The sequence below is a fragment of the Tiliqua scincoides genome, chromosome 2, assembly GCF_035046505.1.
Source record: "Tiliqua scincoides isolate rTilSci1 chromosome 2, rTilSci1.hap2, whole genome shotgun sequence".
NCBI classification, from domain to species: Eukaryota; Metazoa; Chordata; class Lepidosauria; order Squamata; family Scincidae; genus Tiliqua; species Tiliqua scincoides.
Window position 1 is genome coordinate 136,022,140 of NC_089822.1, and position 16,025 is coordinate 136,038,164.

General features: G+C 41.7%; 1 protein-coding gene across 4 annotated transcripts in view; it reads left to right on the forward strand.

Annotated features, from left to right (window-relative positions):
- The window catches only part of ATF1 (activating transcription factor 1), a 31,619-nt gene extending 16,965 nt beyond the window's left edge, over positions 1-14,654 (forward strand). For 3 of the 4 annotated variants that reach the window (XM_066614660.1, XM_066614661.1, XM_066614662.1), the window contains 5 exons: positions 6,927-7,024; positions 9,617-9,747; positions 10,315-10,479; positions 11,941-12,100; positions 12,833-14,654. In XM_066614660.1, coding sequence (XP_066470757.1) covers positions 6,927-7,024; positions 9,617-9,747; positions 10,315-10,479; positions 11,941-12,100; positions 12,833-12,977 — 699 coding nt within the window. In that variant the 3' untranslated portion in view covers positions 12,978-14,654. Of the gene's footprint in view, positions 1-6,926; positions 7,025-8,841; positions 8,955-9,616; positions 9,748-10,314; positions 10,480-11,940; positions 12,101-12,832 lie in introns of those variants that run through there. The other variant, XM_066614663.1, reaches the window with a different exon arrangement.
- The last annotated feature ends 1,371 nt before the right edge of the window (positions 14,655-16,025 follow it).

Here is a 16,025-nt window from a genome sequence, read left to right on the forward strand (position 1 = left end):
AGAATTCGTGAAATACCTGGACATATATGAAACAGTGCAAGGAAATAGACCCATTTATATTGGCATTTACAAGTATGATGCTTATTATTGCACCTTAAGAGACTATGGCCATAATCCTAACCCATTTTCCAACACCAACTTAAGGTTAGTGCAGCTCCGAGGTAACAAAACAAACATTGCCTTACTTTGAGGAGGCCTCCATGAGTGTCACCCAACTGCAGGATGCAGCACTCTTCTCATTGGCACAGCTATGCCAGTGTTGGAAAGTTGGTTAGGATTTGGGCCTATATGGAGTAGTTATGAGCCTAATGATTTCCTCACCTATTTGGATGCTGCACAGATGTCAAACTGACACTGTGTGTCATATCCAAAACCTGTCCTGGCAGCTCCACACTGATGGTGCAGAAAGGGTCAAATGTCAGACTGGACCTGGCAAAGCAGCATGGGTGGACCCCTTCCCAGTAAGACCCCCAGCATCCATAGAAACACCTACATGGTCTGTTATCCATAGAGCGGCATTCTGATGGCAGCATGTCATCACCATGACATTGGTGTGACATATGTGCTGAAATGTGCTGAAATGTCTGCGTGACTTTCTCTTTGCCGACGATGCAGCTGTCACTACCCACTCTGCCAAAGATCTCCAGCAGCTCATGGATCGTTTTAGCAAGGTCTGCCAAGATTTTGGACTGACAATCAGCCTGAAGAAAACACAGGTCATGGTTCAGGATGTGGACTCACCTCCCTGCATTACAATCTCTGCACATGAACTGGAGGTTGTCCATGACTTTGTGTACCTTGGCTCAACGATCTCCGACACTCTTTCTCTCGATACCGAGCTAAATAAGCGCATCGGTAAAGCAGCTACCACGTTTTCCAGACTCACAAAGAGAGTCTGGTCCAACAAGAAGCTTACGGAACATACCAAGATCCAGGTCTACAGAGCTTGCGTCCTGAGTACACTTCTGTACTGCAGCGAGTCATGGACTCTTCGCTCACAACAGGAGAGGAAACTGAGCGCTTTCCACATGCGCTGCCTCCGACGCATCCTCGGCATCACCTGGCAGGACAAAGTTCCAAACAACACAGTCCTGGAACGTGCTGGAATCCCTAGCATGTATTCACTGCTGAAACAGAGACGCCTGCGTTGGCTTGGTCATGTTGTGAGAATGGATGATGGCCGGATCCCAAAGGATCTCCTCTATGGAGAACTCGTGCAAGGAAAGCGCCCTACAGGTAGACCACAGCTGCGATACAAGGACATCTGCAAGAGGGATCTGAAGGCCTTAGGGATGGACCTCAACAAGTGGGAAACCCTGGCCTCTGAGCGGCCCGCTTGGAGGCAGGCTGTGCAGCATGGCCTTTCCCAGTTTGAAGAGACACTTTGCCAACAGTCTGAGGCTAAGAGGCAAAGAAGGAAGGCCCATAGCCAGGGAGACAGACCAGGGACAGACTGCACTTGCTCCCGGTGTGGAAGGGATTGTCACTCCCGGATTGGCCTTTTCAGCCACACTAGACGCTGTGCCAGTACCACCTTTCAGAGCGCGATACCATAGTCTTTCGAGACTGAAGGTTGCCAATACTAATACTATGTGTCATCTCATGCAGTTGGTATGTCATCAGTGTGATGTCCAAGGAGCTGAACATTGCATCCAATCCTCTCCAATGCTGGCAGCCAGAGAAGTGCTGGGGGGGACCCCACCCATCAGCCACTACTAGCACCATCTCAACCATGGGGAAATGCCCAAGGAAAATAGACATGTACACACGCACACACAGAGGATACTGCAGCACCTCCACCTCCTACAGGAGGCACAGTGGCGTCAGAAGCAGAGAACTGGTAGAAACCCCTGCTCCCAGGATTCAAATCTCTTCATCCCACTTATATTATTATATACATCCAAGGAATGCCTTTTGAGCAAAATAGCTGCTTTGGAAGAGGAGAATGATATGAACCAAACATACAAGCTCTTCCATGGCAAGGGTTTGAGTCATCATGGGGTGATTTGCCAACTGTAAGGAATCCTTTTGCCAAGGGAAGGACTGCAACAGGTCACAGCGGGAGCCTCAGCAGTATGCAGGCAAAGCATGATGTCCATGATTGTCTGCACAGACACAGGCAGGGAGCCAGACAGGATGGATTCAAGTCCAGCTAAAGGACTTGCCCTCACCAGCAAGTCACATTTTTCTGGACTGGGCAGAAAAATACCCATGGCAGGGACAAAAGAAGAGAGGGAAGTCTAGAACCCACATCAGCCACTCCACAAAACTGCTCTCTGGCCAGTGTAGGGCACAGGCAAAAAGCACCCTGTCTGGCATTTAACACTTTGCATCACTGCAAATATGTTGTGAGAGACAAGAGGTTGTGCAAAATGCTCCCTTTGCACACCAAGTACCCTTTCACAATCGTTCTTATAATCAAAATTCTCCTCTGAGAGCACCGAGAAGTACAGTAGTCCCTCACTATCCATGAAGGATCTGTTACCGGACCTGTCATGGATACTGACATCTGTGGATACTGGGTTCAGTGTTAAAAAAGTTTTTTTTTAAAACTGGGATCAGTGTTAAAAAATTCTTTTAAAAAACAAGTGTTCTTTCCCTTAGTGTCACAAACGATGCCAGCTGCAGGCAGCCTTTGGTGCTCCTGGAAGCCATTTTTGGGTTGCGCTGAGGCCCATGATCCTTGGCCCTGGTGCACCTCAGAATGAATTGCAGAAGTGTTCCCAAATGCTTCTGTGATGCATTATGTGGTGAGCCAGAGCCAAGGGAGGAGGTTGTGGGCCTCAGCATGACCCAAAAGTGGCTTCTAGGAGCTCCAGAGACTGTCAAATGATGGTCAAATCTGAAGATGCCAAGACTGTGGATGGTGAGGGACCACTGTTAGTCCCATTCCATGTATCTGGTAATCTGAGATGCAGTCTCCCTGGCAGGGTCTTTAGTACTGGGTTGGGTGTGGTGTGATTGAACTGCCAAATGTAGTCTATATCCTATGTATGCTCTGTTATAGGAAATTGAGCGGGGCAGGGGGTGGCAGAAGGTGCAGTTTTCTGCTATTTTTCCTTTTTTCATTGTTCATTGCTATGAAATTTTTAAAAAGAAAATGCAAAACTTGAAACATGGAAAGAAATGGTTCTTTTCTGGTTTGAAAAGAAATGGACAATGACAAATATGTCACCATGATAGACTAGAGTATGTATTCTGGGATCTTTGTCTTTAGAAAACATGTAAACCTCTTTTTAAAATGTGCGTCCATCTAGCATTGTTTGGCTACTTAAGAATAGAGTTCCTGTGAGTTGTGTAGATATTATCAAATGTTCAAAAGCAATTGTTTAGTTGGTGTATAGTGAAATCATTCTAATTGTTTCTGTAAGATGCAAACACTGCAGCTTCAAGGCTGAAAACACAAAGAAAGTTAGCACTATCTCCATCTACTGATTAGCATACTTTTCCAAGAACTGTGTGCCTCCCTGTGATTCTGATATTCCTATTTCACAGTAAGCCATACATAAACGACCTTTGTTAAAGACCAGAAAAAACTATTAGTGTTTGCCAAATTGGCATAGGATACCCAGAAAATAAAATTTGGAGACCTTGAGAAGCCTGAAGATGTTTTTGCTTTGCATTCTTCCTTTTCTATATTTTGACATCTTCTGGCCCTACTTTGTCTAAGGCAGCAGATCTCACAGTCCATTGCTGTAAATCTTGTTATGGAGGCACAAGAGGCACACTGCTGCCATGCGCTCCAGAGCCACTGGCACAGACTCAGCATGCCCAACAACAGATCCTGGACGCTGACTGGTGCAGGTACAGTGGTGGCTGGTCAGGTAGGGGCCAGGAGGATCTCAGCAGTAGCAGTGCACACCAAGATCCTATGCCCTCTTCCTGGCCCAGACACACTCCTTGACTCATGTCAAACATGCCAACTGACTATCGGCCAGTCTCCAACATCCCGTTTCTGGGCAAGGTAATTGAGCGGGTGGTGGCGGCCCAACTCCAGAGGGTCTTGGATGAAGCGGATTATCTGGGTCCTTTTCAATCTGGTTTCAGGCCGGGCTTTGGGACGGAAACTGCCTTGGTCGCCTTGGTGGATGACCTACGCCGGGGACTGGACAGGGGGAGTGTGTCCCTGTTGGTCCTGCTGGACCTCTCGGCGGCTTTCGATACCATCGACCATGGTATCCTTCTGGGCCGATTGGCCGAGTTGGGAGTTGGAGGCACTGTTTTGCGGTGGTTCCGCTCCTACTTGGAAAGTCGGTCCCAGATGGTGGTGCTGGGGGATGCCTGTTCGACACCCTGGCCATTGAGGTGCGGGGTGCCGCAGGGCTGAATTCTGTCCCCCATGCTATTTAATATCTACATGAAACCGCTGGGAGAGGTCATCCGGGGGTTTGGAGTGGGGTGTCATCAATATGCTGATGACACCCAGCTTTATCTCTCCTTTCCTCCAGACTCCAGGGTGGCGGTTGAGGGCCTGGAGCGCTGTCTGGAAGCAGTGAGGATCTGGATGGGGGCTAACAAGCTGAAATTAAATCCGGATAAGACAGAGGCTCTCCTGGTTCGGAAATCCTCAATGCAGGTGCTGGATTATCGACTTGCTCTGAATGGGGTTGCACTCCCTCTGAAGGAGCAGGTCCGCAGCTTGGGGGTCCACCTGGACTCGCAGCTGCTCCTGGATTCCCAGGTGGCGGCTGTGGCTAGGGGGGCCTTTGCTCAGCTTCGGCTGGTGCGCCAGCTGCGTCCGTACTTGGATCGTGCAGACCTGGCCACGGTGATCCATGCTATGGTGACATCGAGGTTAGATTATTGTAACGCGCTTTATGTGGGGCTGCCCCTGAAGATGGTTCGGAAACTGCAATTAGTGCAGAATGCGGCGGCCCGTGTGGTCACTGGAGCTAGGCGGTTTGACTCTGTCAGCCCGCTTCTCCGGCGGCTACATTGGCTGCCCATTCGTTTCCGGGCCCAATTCAAGGTGCTGGTTTTGACCTTTAAAGCCCTATACTGCTCTGGGCCAGGTTATCTTAGAGATTGCCTACTCCCGTACAATCCGGCTCGTCCTCTCAGGTCATCAGAGAAGGCCTTTTTACAAGTGCCGCCGCCTAAGGAGGTACGTGGGGCGGCAGCAAGAAATAGGGCCTTCTCAATAGTGGCACCAACGTTGTGGAACTCCCTTCCCCTTGAGAATGGCTCCCTCTCTTGAGACCTTTCGGCGAGGCCTGAAGACCTTGTTGTTTAACCAAGCCTTCTGACGTTATGGCCTTTTTAACATCTTTTATATATCTTTTAGTTGCTTTTTTACAGGCCCGATTCCTCTAAGAACTGCTGTTTTATGCTCTTTTATTCTGACTCTTCTGACTACTGTTTTTATGGGTTCTGCTAATGTGTTTTTTAATATGTTTTTATCTGTTTGTGAAATTATGTTTTAATCTGTTTTATATATTGTTAGCCGCCCTGGGTCCCTTTTTGGGAGAAGGGCGGGATAAAAATAAAGTTTTATTATTATTATTATTATTATTATTATTATTATTATTATTATTATTATTATTATTATTATTATTATTATTATTGTACTGGAGTTGATTGGACCTGACCATGGTGGTCCATGCCTTAGTGACTGCACAAAGGGATTACTATGTGAGGCTCCCATTGAAGATGGTTCAGAAGCTGCAGTTAGTGCAGAATGAAGTTGCCCAGGTGGTTACAGGTGGTTTGATTCTGTTGGACCTTTGCTTCGGCAACTGCACTAGCTGCCTATATGTTTCTGGGCCCAATTCAAGATGCTGATATTAACCGTTAAAGCCTTCACAGTTTGGGTCCAGGCTATCTGAGGGACTGCCTTCTCCCATACACTTCAGTTGCCCTCTGAGGTCATCTGAGGGGGCTTTCATACAAGTGCCTCCTTTATCCCAGGTTAGAGGTATAGTGGCACAAGGGCAAGCCTCTGTAGTGGCACCACAATTACGGAATTCCCTTCCAGGGAAATTAAGAACTACCCCCTCCCTCATGGGTTTTCAGCAAGGGCTCAGAACGTCTCTGTTTTGTCTGACGTTTGAGTGATGCTTGTTGTCTGACCTCTGATGTCTGTGTCTCTTTAATAATGCTTTGGTAGTTGTGCTCCCCCCTGGTTTTATTGTTATTATTTTATATTGTTTTCACACGTTGTACATTTTACTGTGGGACTTATAAACTGCCTTGGGCATTTGCTTTGGCATAGGAGAGATGGGATATAAATCTTTTAAATAAATAAATAGGTCTGAGAAGACCCATTGTCAGCTATTTTTACCCTTAGTAGTTCTATATGGGCATTGGATAATTCTTGTTCTTTTTCACGTTATACTTGACCAATTCTGTAAATTGACTTTTTAATTGACTTTTTATTGCTGGCACTATTTGTGTTGCAAGTACAACTGTCATCTCTTTTAACATAACTTCACCCCAAATATTTAAACATGTTTGCAGTCATTCCAAAAACTTTAACATTTTATTGTGTTCTGTATAAAAATGTATATTTTCTCACAGTCCAAAGAATTACTCCAGAACTCAGATCTCTGCCTAAGATAATGTTGAAAATTGGAGTTTAAATAATAATAAACATATTTTGCATGTGTTTCTTGAATAAACTAGTTAACTCTTAGTTTAGAAATGGGCTATGTCAGAATGCCAGATGCAAGGGAGGGCACCAGGATGAGGTCTCTTGTTTTCTGGTGTGCTCCCTAGGGCATTTGGTGGGCCGCTGTGAGATACAGGAAGCTGGACTAGATGGGCCTATGGCCTGATCCAGTGGGGCTGTTCTTATGTTCTAGGAATAAATTTTTTTGTAAAAAAACAGATTTCTTTCCAAAATCTTAACAATTTTATTGTACATACATGAAAGCTATATTCTGCTATCTCCTATACCATTCAACAAAAAATCACTGCATTTCTTTCAGGTATCTTTGTCAGAGAGTGAGGATTCACAAGATTCTTCAGACAGCATAGGCTCTTCACAGAAAGCCAGAGGTATCCTAGCACGCCGTCCATCTTACAGGTCAGTGCCTTAAACCAGGGGTTTCCAAACCCTGGCCCAGGGGCAGATGCGGCCTGCAGCAAGCCTCTTTCCAGCCCGTGGCCAACCTTTTGTCCCCTGAAAACCTCTGGCCCGCTCAACTGAACATGATCAGAACTGTGCTCTGATTGTGTCTGGAGGGTGTTCTGAGGGCCAGAGAGGTTGAATGAATGACCCCATTCATTCAATTATTAACTCATCGAAGTTCCATCTCTATTTTATTTATTTAAATTTTATATTTAAGTTTTTTTTCTGGCCCTCAACACCATACCAGATATTTGATGCAGCCCTCTGGCCAAAAATTTGGAGACCCCTGCCTTTAACAAAAGAACAGTCCACCCTAGGCATCCACGGGGGTTCTGTCCCATTCACTTCAGTGGCTTGAGTGTTGAAACGGACACAAGGTTGTGTTTCAGGTTTTCATTCATGTGTTTGAGCTTGTTCTAAAAATCATCCCATGGCATCATAGTCTCTCATGATACCTTCTTTGTCACCAACTTAAACATTACTATGAAGAGTCAAGACAGTAGCTCATCTGCCACCAGCAATGTCAACATTGTCATCCCACTGATTCTGGTATCTCCTCTTTTCCTTTCTTCCTTCTAAGTTGGCTATGGAACTAGTATTGAGGTCAAAGACTTCTACCTCTGTTGTGCCAATGGAGCTTTCACCAATCAATCAGGTGGAGAGCAGGAAGTCAGTTTCTCTGACTGAGAACCTGAAACTGTATGATGAAATCATCATTAGAATGGTCTCCAGATTGGCCATGAAATAAAAACACACACTGAAACAAATTGACAGCCCAGTTCACAAAATGTTGCATATTTTGTATTCTTGGCATGGTGGAAGACAGAATCCTTGCCCATGGATAGATTTGCAACATGGAGATCTTTCAGTCTGTAGTATCACAGTGATTGCACCTGATTGGCACAGATTAAAGTGCTAAGTGCCAAGATTTATACAACTATGCTGAACCTGATCCCTATTCCATAGAGCAGTGGTTCTCAAATTTTTAACACCAAGACCCACTTTTTAGAATGAAAATCTGTCAGGACTGACTGGAAGTGACATCATCAAGCAGGAAAATTTTTAACAATCCTAGGCTGCAATCCTCCCACATTTACCCAGGAGTAAGTCCCATTTACTATCATTGTTAAAAGCATATACATAGTAGCCTTTTTAAAATATAGATCTGTAACATTTCCCCAAATGCGTTAACATACCATGGAAGCATCAAGTCTGATATATTAAAATCAAAATATTGAAATGAATGGGGACCCACCTTAAATCAGCTCGCGACCCACCTAGTGTGTCCTGACCCACAGTTTGAGAAACACTGCTAGAGGATGTGTTTCTAGTTCCATGGGAAGGGAGCCTCTATTATGCATTCCCCTCCTTGCTAATCACCAAGGCAAGCAGCAAGATGCACAAGGTCAACATTGACTACTGAATATGCTTTTATGCTTAGCAGACAACAGGCTGAACACTTCTTACTGGGGCCTTACAATGGCAGAAATGTTTGTCTTGCATTTGGCTTGCTCAGGAACTAAGATAACCTCCTTGGTTTACCTGTTGGCTAAGAGACCCACCAGCTTCCTTGAAAGCACATTCTGTCAGAGCATTTTATTTTCTGCTGGGAACATGAGAAGCATTCTGATCCCAGAGCACTGCAGGTCATCAAGGTGGGCACCTTCATTGAGCACTGTGCCATGGACACAAGGTCAAGAGCTGATGCCTCATCTGGGTGCTCTGTTTTGCAGAATGTCTTCTGATTGACCTGCTCGTTGGTTTGCACTACATGCAAGTGCACAGAGACTGCAAAAGGAAAAGGGCAGGTTGCTTACTTACAACTACAGTTCTTTCAGTGGTCATCTATGCAGATACATGGTTTACCTGTCCAACCCTTTTGCAGGTGAGGCTCCAACTGTTGACTCCCCCTTGAAATGCTACAATTTCAACTTAAAGGTGGTACTCAAAGAAAGTAAGGAATTGGGCAGTCTTCCCACCCTTGCCATGTACAGGGTTCCCCCACTTGAGAGCAGGAACAAAACGCTTAAACAAGCTCTCGAAATTTCCAGGTTAACTCTGCACATGTGCAAACCTCAATTATGTGTGTTTGCACAGATAACTATTCAAAAAGCACTGTAGTTATAGGTAAGTGGCCTGTTCTTCTCCTTCAGATCTTTAACTACACATTCTCTATGGGAAATCTAGAACGTTTTGGAGCGTAAAAACCAGTTGCTTGATTTTTAAGTACATTTCCAATAAATCACTTGGAAAATAAGACACAAGGCAATAAATGCCCAGAAAGTTTGCAAATAATGTTAGTTTTTTAGTCATCTTATGCCATTTTATGAAAGACAGGCATTTTAACCCTAAATATAGCTTATTTTCTCCAAGGCCATAAAGCATTGGTGGGTGTCCTTCTCCATGAATTCTGAAAATATAAACTTCACATCTAGAATGCTGCAGTGCATTTGTGATCATGCCTACTGGTTTCAGATTATTGTGGGGAGGGGGTGTTGGTTCTACAAAATGTTCCTGAAATCTTGCATATACAATGTTATGTTATAGGAAAATACTGAATGAACTTTCTTCTGAAGACACGCGAGATAGAAAAGGAGATGAAGCAAATCCTGGTGTGTCTACTATCACATCAATGTCTGTTCCTACACCTGTTTACCAAACCAGTACTGGACAATATAGTATGTATTAACAATCAACTGCACTGAACATGCTGTTACTAGATTTATGATTGAATTTAGTACTGTCATTAACACAATTATATCTAAAGGCTTGTTCTGAAATGGTGATTTCATTTTTCTAGGAATTATTTCTCTGCACCATCTATTACTAATTTGTTCCTGTTGTGCAGTCTAGCTGGCTGACACTGGCAAAAGGAAGGGAACTTTGTTACCCATCTCATTTGACTAATGAAGTTCTTGTGTAAAAAAGGAAGTAGATTGGCAATAGAACAGTGAATGTTTTAGGGCACAATCCTAACCAACTTTCCAGCACTGACATAGCTGTGCCAATGTGGCATGCACTGCATCCTGGAGACAAGGCAGCCTCCTCAAGGTAAGGGCATGTTTGTTACCTTACCTTGGGGCTTCATTGTGGCTAGGTCAGTACTGGAAAGTTGATTAGGATTGCGCCCTTAGTGGAAGATGCCAATGGCAACTGTACAAAGGGAAGGGAATACTAAGTATGGTGTACATATTGCTGTGCACAGTGATCAGTATCTTCTGTCTTTCATTTTTTCTTGTCTCAAGTTGCCATTGCCCCAAATGGACCACTGCAGCTGAACAGTCCTGGTGCAGAGAGCCTGCAGGGTTTGCAAACATTTACAAATGCTGGTGGGACTCCACTATTGCAGTATGTACAGACATCTGATGGTCAACAGATACTTGTGCCAAGCAACCAGGTAGTTGTGCAAAGTAAGTATGCACTTTGAAGAATTCAGAATTGGTGACTTACTTGCTTTGCCTAGTACAGCTAGCTGTCTCATTTAATTTTTTGGACTTGGATGTCCATTCCCAAGTACAAAAGGCATACATTCCCTCCTTCATAATGGAGAAGCTCTCACATCAAATCCAGAGGATTCCCTGCTCACATGGATGCCACTTTTAGTTTATTTAGAGGCAAATATGGTTTTAGCTAGCAAACCTCATCAGTTCACCTTTATTTTTGTGTATGAAAATCTACTTATGAAGTTTAAACATGCTTATCCCATCAGCACTGATCCAGGGATTGAGAAGAGTTTTGATGCTGGAGGTCTCAAAAACATGATTTAAACGATTTTGCAGTACTGTTGTGGTTTGCTCTAATTTTCTCCACTTCTTTAAATTGCCATTAGTGTTTAACATTGTTTGTTGTATATTTCATACACCTATCTATAAGATCAGATTTAATTGTGATATTGGGATTGTGAGAAAAATTCACTTGTTTATCATTCCCATACATTCCTCATCTGCATTTGTTGTGTTCTGTGGCTTAGGCAAGAGCTGAGCTGATGAACTAATGGTGCACATGTAGTGACAGAGGGCCTGGCTTTCACTCGAAGTGGTACACTTCATGGTACACTTCAATGATGTTCTTGCTTGGCCAATGTCAAATTTACATGGGACCTTAGATGCTGTGTAGTAAGGCATTCAGAAGAATTATGTAATGAACATGCTTTCTCAGTTGCACTTGCTATGATAAGTGTCCCATTGTCCTTTGGTGAGTATGATGAGCTTCAGCCTTTCTTCCAACAGTGGAACTGTAGGAATCATCTCTGGTTTCTTGGTGCTCCTTCCCAACTCCCAGATTGGGGGAGAGGCTGGGAGTTGTTTGGTTGCTGCATTACCAAGTCATCTGGAGCACATCTGTGATTCAGAACAAATTTGACAAGCTCTACCCACCATTGCATTGGAGCTGAGGAGAGGATGTTCCTGACCTTGCATGGAGAAACAGCTCAGGGTCAGGGGAAAGTGACCTCCTGACCTCTTGAGGGTGAGGGTCCTGGCAACCATAATTTTTGGCTTGGCTACTAAAGCCAGCTAGAAATTGGACCCTGATAAAGAATGTATATTTTACATGCTTGTTGCCTTCTTTCTGTTACAACTTTACATTTTTGGGTCATAATTGATACTTAAAGAATAGATGTAAAATTACAGTTATAAAGAAGTGTGAAGTGCATGCATTTCTTTAAACAACTCTGAAGTAGCAGTCAGATTCTTTTCCAGCTACTGTCTTTGAGTCTTTTAAAGTGCCAATGTAATTCTACACCTGTGCATCATCCACAGTTGATGAGATTCTACATGCATTATGTTCTTGGGTATTTGTCCTTGCAAACAAAACATAAAGTGATTCCAATTCCTATCTTTACACTGTTCTTTACTATGGTTTCTCTACAGCTGCATCAGGAGATATGCAGACGTACCAGATACGCAGCACACCAACTACCACTTCCCTCCCACAGACTGTTGTGATGACAACTCCTGTTTCCTTGACATCTCAGTCAACCAAGACAGACGATCCACAGTTGAAACGAGAAATACGGCTGATGAAAAACAGGTATTTGGTTTCCCAGCTACTTCTAGGCATTTACCAGAACAGTTTGCTTCCTAAAGCTCAGATACATGATAAAGAGGTTGTCCCACTGATTTGCTAAAGTAGAGCAATTAGTTGTCATGCAGACCTAAAAAATGGCTACAGTTGCATCCTACTTTAGGAGTGGCCTTATTATGGGCATTCAGCCAGTGAACATTCAGGAACCCGGTTCATCAAAGTCATGGATCATTTGCACCCTTTGTTACAGTTCCTATACCATTATTCAAGTATATTTACTGAATTGCTACTAGAATTGTAGCCCCAAATCGCTGATGTTCAAATCAAATGCATTCCCCTCTCCTTGATGGTCTTACCTGAAAATATGTGCCCTGGGCAGGCTGAATGATGATTATCTCAAGGAAGTTTTTTTAACTGCTTATACCTACCCAGATTCTTTTGGAAACATCATTAGTCTCTAATATGATGAATAATCTTGAACCCCTCAGTAATACTTTGCAAGCTTCAGAACTGAATAGCTCTTTTAAGATTTTCATGCTAAAAATGTATGTAACTGGTATTTTTCATAGAAAAGGGTTTGGTTTTAGTTTTGCATAACTATAACTTGTTTAAAGCAAAATAATTGAAAAGGCAGCATGTTACTTATTAATTATGAAGCATAAGCAAAATGTTAATGATTTCAAACATGCGATTTCATATTCTACATGGTAATTAACAAACTTTGCTTTTGGATTCTAGAGAAGCAGCTCGAGAATGCCGTAGAAAGAAGAAAGAATATGTTAAATGTCTTGAAAATCGAGTTGCTGTTCTTGAAAATCAGAACAAAACCCTAATTGAAGAATTAAAAACTTTGAAAGATCTTTATTGCCACAAAAATGTGTAGAAAATGGAGAGAAAGAGTGTTTGTGAACATCAGAATTTCAGAGGGGAATTTTTTATATTAATTTTTTAAAAAATTAAATGAAAGGTCAAACATGATTTTTTTTCTATTGAAATTTTACAACTTAAAGACTGTTAAGCTTTTCTTCAGAACTTGCTGAGTGGCAGAATACAAAAAGGAAGCACGAAAACCTTATGAAGAGTTCTACTGGCACAAACTGGAGCCTTCATTAAATCAGGATAAGTGGAGACGCACATTCTGTCAATCAAGAGATTTGAATTCCTTGAGCTACAGCTGAATTTTGAAATGCTTTCAACATTTGATTGCAGTTAAATTGCAGAAAAGCTGAATCTTTGCCTTTAGCTGTAAATGTTTATCAACGTATATAACCAGCACAGGTTTTAATTCCTTAAATCTCTGATCATCCCCCCCCCCCCCGTTATTTGTATGTAAATATTTTTGCTGCAAATTGTAAATTCTAATCTATGTGTTTAGAAGATAGAGGCTACGACCTTGCTAGAAGTATAAGTTATATTTGCTTTTAACAGGCAAAGACAATTTAAATTTTTTTTAAATGCATGCTACATTCTTAAGTTTTTGGTAAAGGCAGTTTGCTCTTTGTACCCTGAAAGGCATCAGAGGCATGTGGATATGGTCACGAAGACTCTTTAAAGAGTAGATAACATGTCATTACTGAGACCAGTGTTTTGATATGTTTTTATACCACAGAAAAAATATTAGAGAATACTTGCAGAGAACTTTTGTTTTTGTGTATCTTGGGGTATTGGGTATGAAAAAACATTTCTTGAGATAAACTGAAATTATTATCACAAGTTAACAGGCATTGTATATTCTGTTGGGAGATCCTGTTTTTCTTGCATAGAAAGATCAAATTCCCTATCCCTGCTCTCATTTAAAACACAATGAAGCTAAAGTCACATGCCAAAGGAAAAATTTTAATATGATGTTTATGTATGTTTGAAGTACAAAATTACAAAACCCAATTTGAAAGCTTGGCAGTAATTTGATAAAGCAATTGCAATTTTATTAAGAAAGTAATCCAGTTGAAACAGACACCTGGTATATTTTTTATAGTTGAAGTATTACCTTTACAAATATTATAATTTAGTTTATACAGATATTTTAAATGTTTATACAGTTTCATAAATAGAAATATTTTTCCCTCTCAGATTATCAGTTTTATATTTTTATGAGATGCTGAAGAAAATTAGATCCTATTTCTATCTATTTCTTTAGGCAATTTTTAATTTAACAAAGATCTTCAAAAATATTTTTGAAAAAATAGTTTAGTACTGTTCAGAAAAAAAATTGCACAAGTATTTGAATCCACTGTAAAGATGCTATCAGGATCATAATAGCATTACTTTGGTTTCTTGTTTTCAAGATATGTTTAAAAGGATCTTTGACATGAACTAGATTCTTGAATACACAATGCATATTAAATCAACAAATGTAGTCTTATACTAGTTAAGACTGAATCATTCCAATGACGCCCTATGAAATTTTTGCCATTAAATGCATTATAATAATATGGTGAAGCCAAAAGTGTCTATGTTTGTTGTGCTAGTGCAAGCTCTTTGTTAGGAATATCAGGAAATTTTGAAGTTATTGCAATGCATTTGTACCACAGAAGGTCCCATTAAATCATTCTTTATCAAACTTGGTAGTCTGATGCCTATTAGCAAAGTTGGGGTCATCCATTGAGAAGCTACTGGTTGCTGCAAGCTCAGGACTCCCCATGTATGCAGAAAAAATATTTCAGATTTTAAAATAATCTTCCCAAAGGATAGCCCAGTGAGCATGCTGATTGTGCTCCAGGAGCCACAAAACATTGAAAGCGATGGGGAGGGGGTGAATTGGTTTACTTGAGGCCTTAACAGTTCATCAGATCTTAGAGAGGAAGAGTGGCACTCATTCACCAACCCTGATTTCTACTTCCCTATGTCCAGGATGCTGTAAGATTTTATGGGCTTTGTTCACTTCGATGCTGAAGAATTGTGGGGATGGGTTTTAATCCAAACTCTTCAAGTATTGTAGGAGCAGTGAATAACCTGCAGTGAATTTAGCAGTGGTATGTTCTTGCACTGGGAAAGTGGAAGTAAACTTGTGAATTTGGACATGAACTCCATTAAGAAAATAGGCTCAGTGACTTTTAGATGCACAAGCCAGCAAATACGGTCTTAGGTATGTGAGGCTGTGCTTATCTTTGCTTCTAACAGCCCCATCCCCATTCAGTATCACAAACTGACATTGTAACTCCCCATGTTAAAAAGGCTTTTTGATATGGTTGAAGCACAATTGGCTGCTGTTCAGAAAATAAAGACAGAAACTGTGTCCAGTTGTACCTTCCAGTGAGATTGTGACAAGTGAGAGTACTTAGTTCAATTAATATCAGGGCTGGAGTCACTAATGCTGATCATTGGGCATTCATTCATTTCCTGTGTGTGACTTTTAGAGGAGGCTGTCATCTTCTGAACTGACATTTTCTGATGTCCTGTCTGAGCACACCCTGTAGCTATATTGTGTTTTGTTTCTTCAAGCCTACACTTTAGTAAATGTAAAAGTCAGCCATTTTTTCCCCAAGGAAAAATGTGTATAACTGATGCTGAAAGGTAGTAAAAACAGCAATTGGTTCCTGTCTTATGAAAAACAAGAAGGGAAAGTATTACATATCTAATTTTCACTGAGAATAAAATCCATTAAATCAGTTAAACCTGTTCATGCACAGTATCATTTTGAAAAGAGGAGCGGGACATGTATCATCCCTGAAGTGTTATTCATTTATCTGTTTCCTTTGCATTAATAACTTAAAAAGAGGACTAGTCATACAATTTACCAATTATCCATGTGGTAATTAAAACTGTGTCCTGAACACAGGCACTATAACATTAGGTACCATTGATCAAACTATCTTCAAACTTACCTGAAAAAAATCTGTAAATATTTTTTTAAACATAAAGATGATTGTGCCTCTTGACCTCAATAATTAAAAAAAACTCAAAATATAGTTTTTATTGTTTCTTGTTAAAG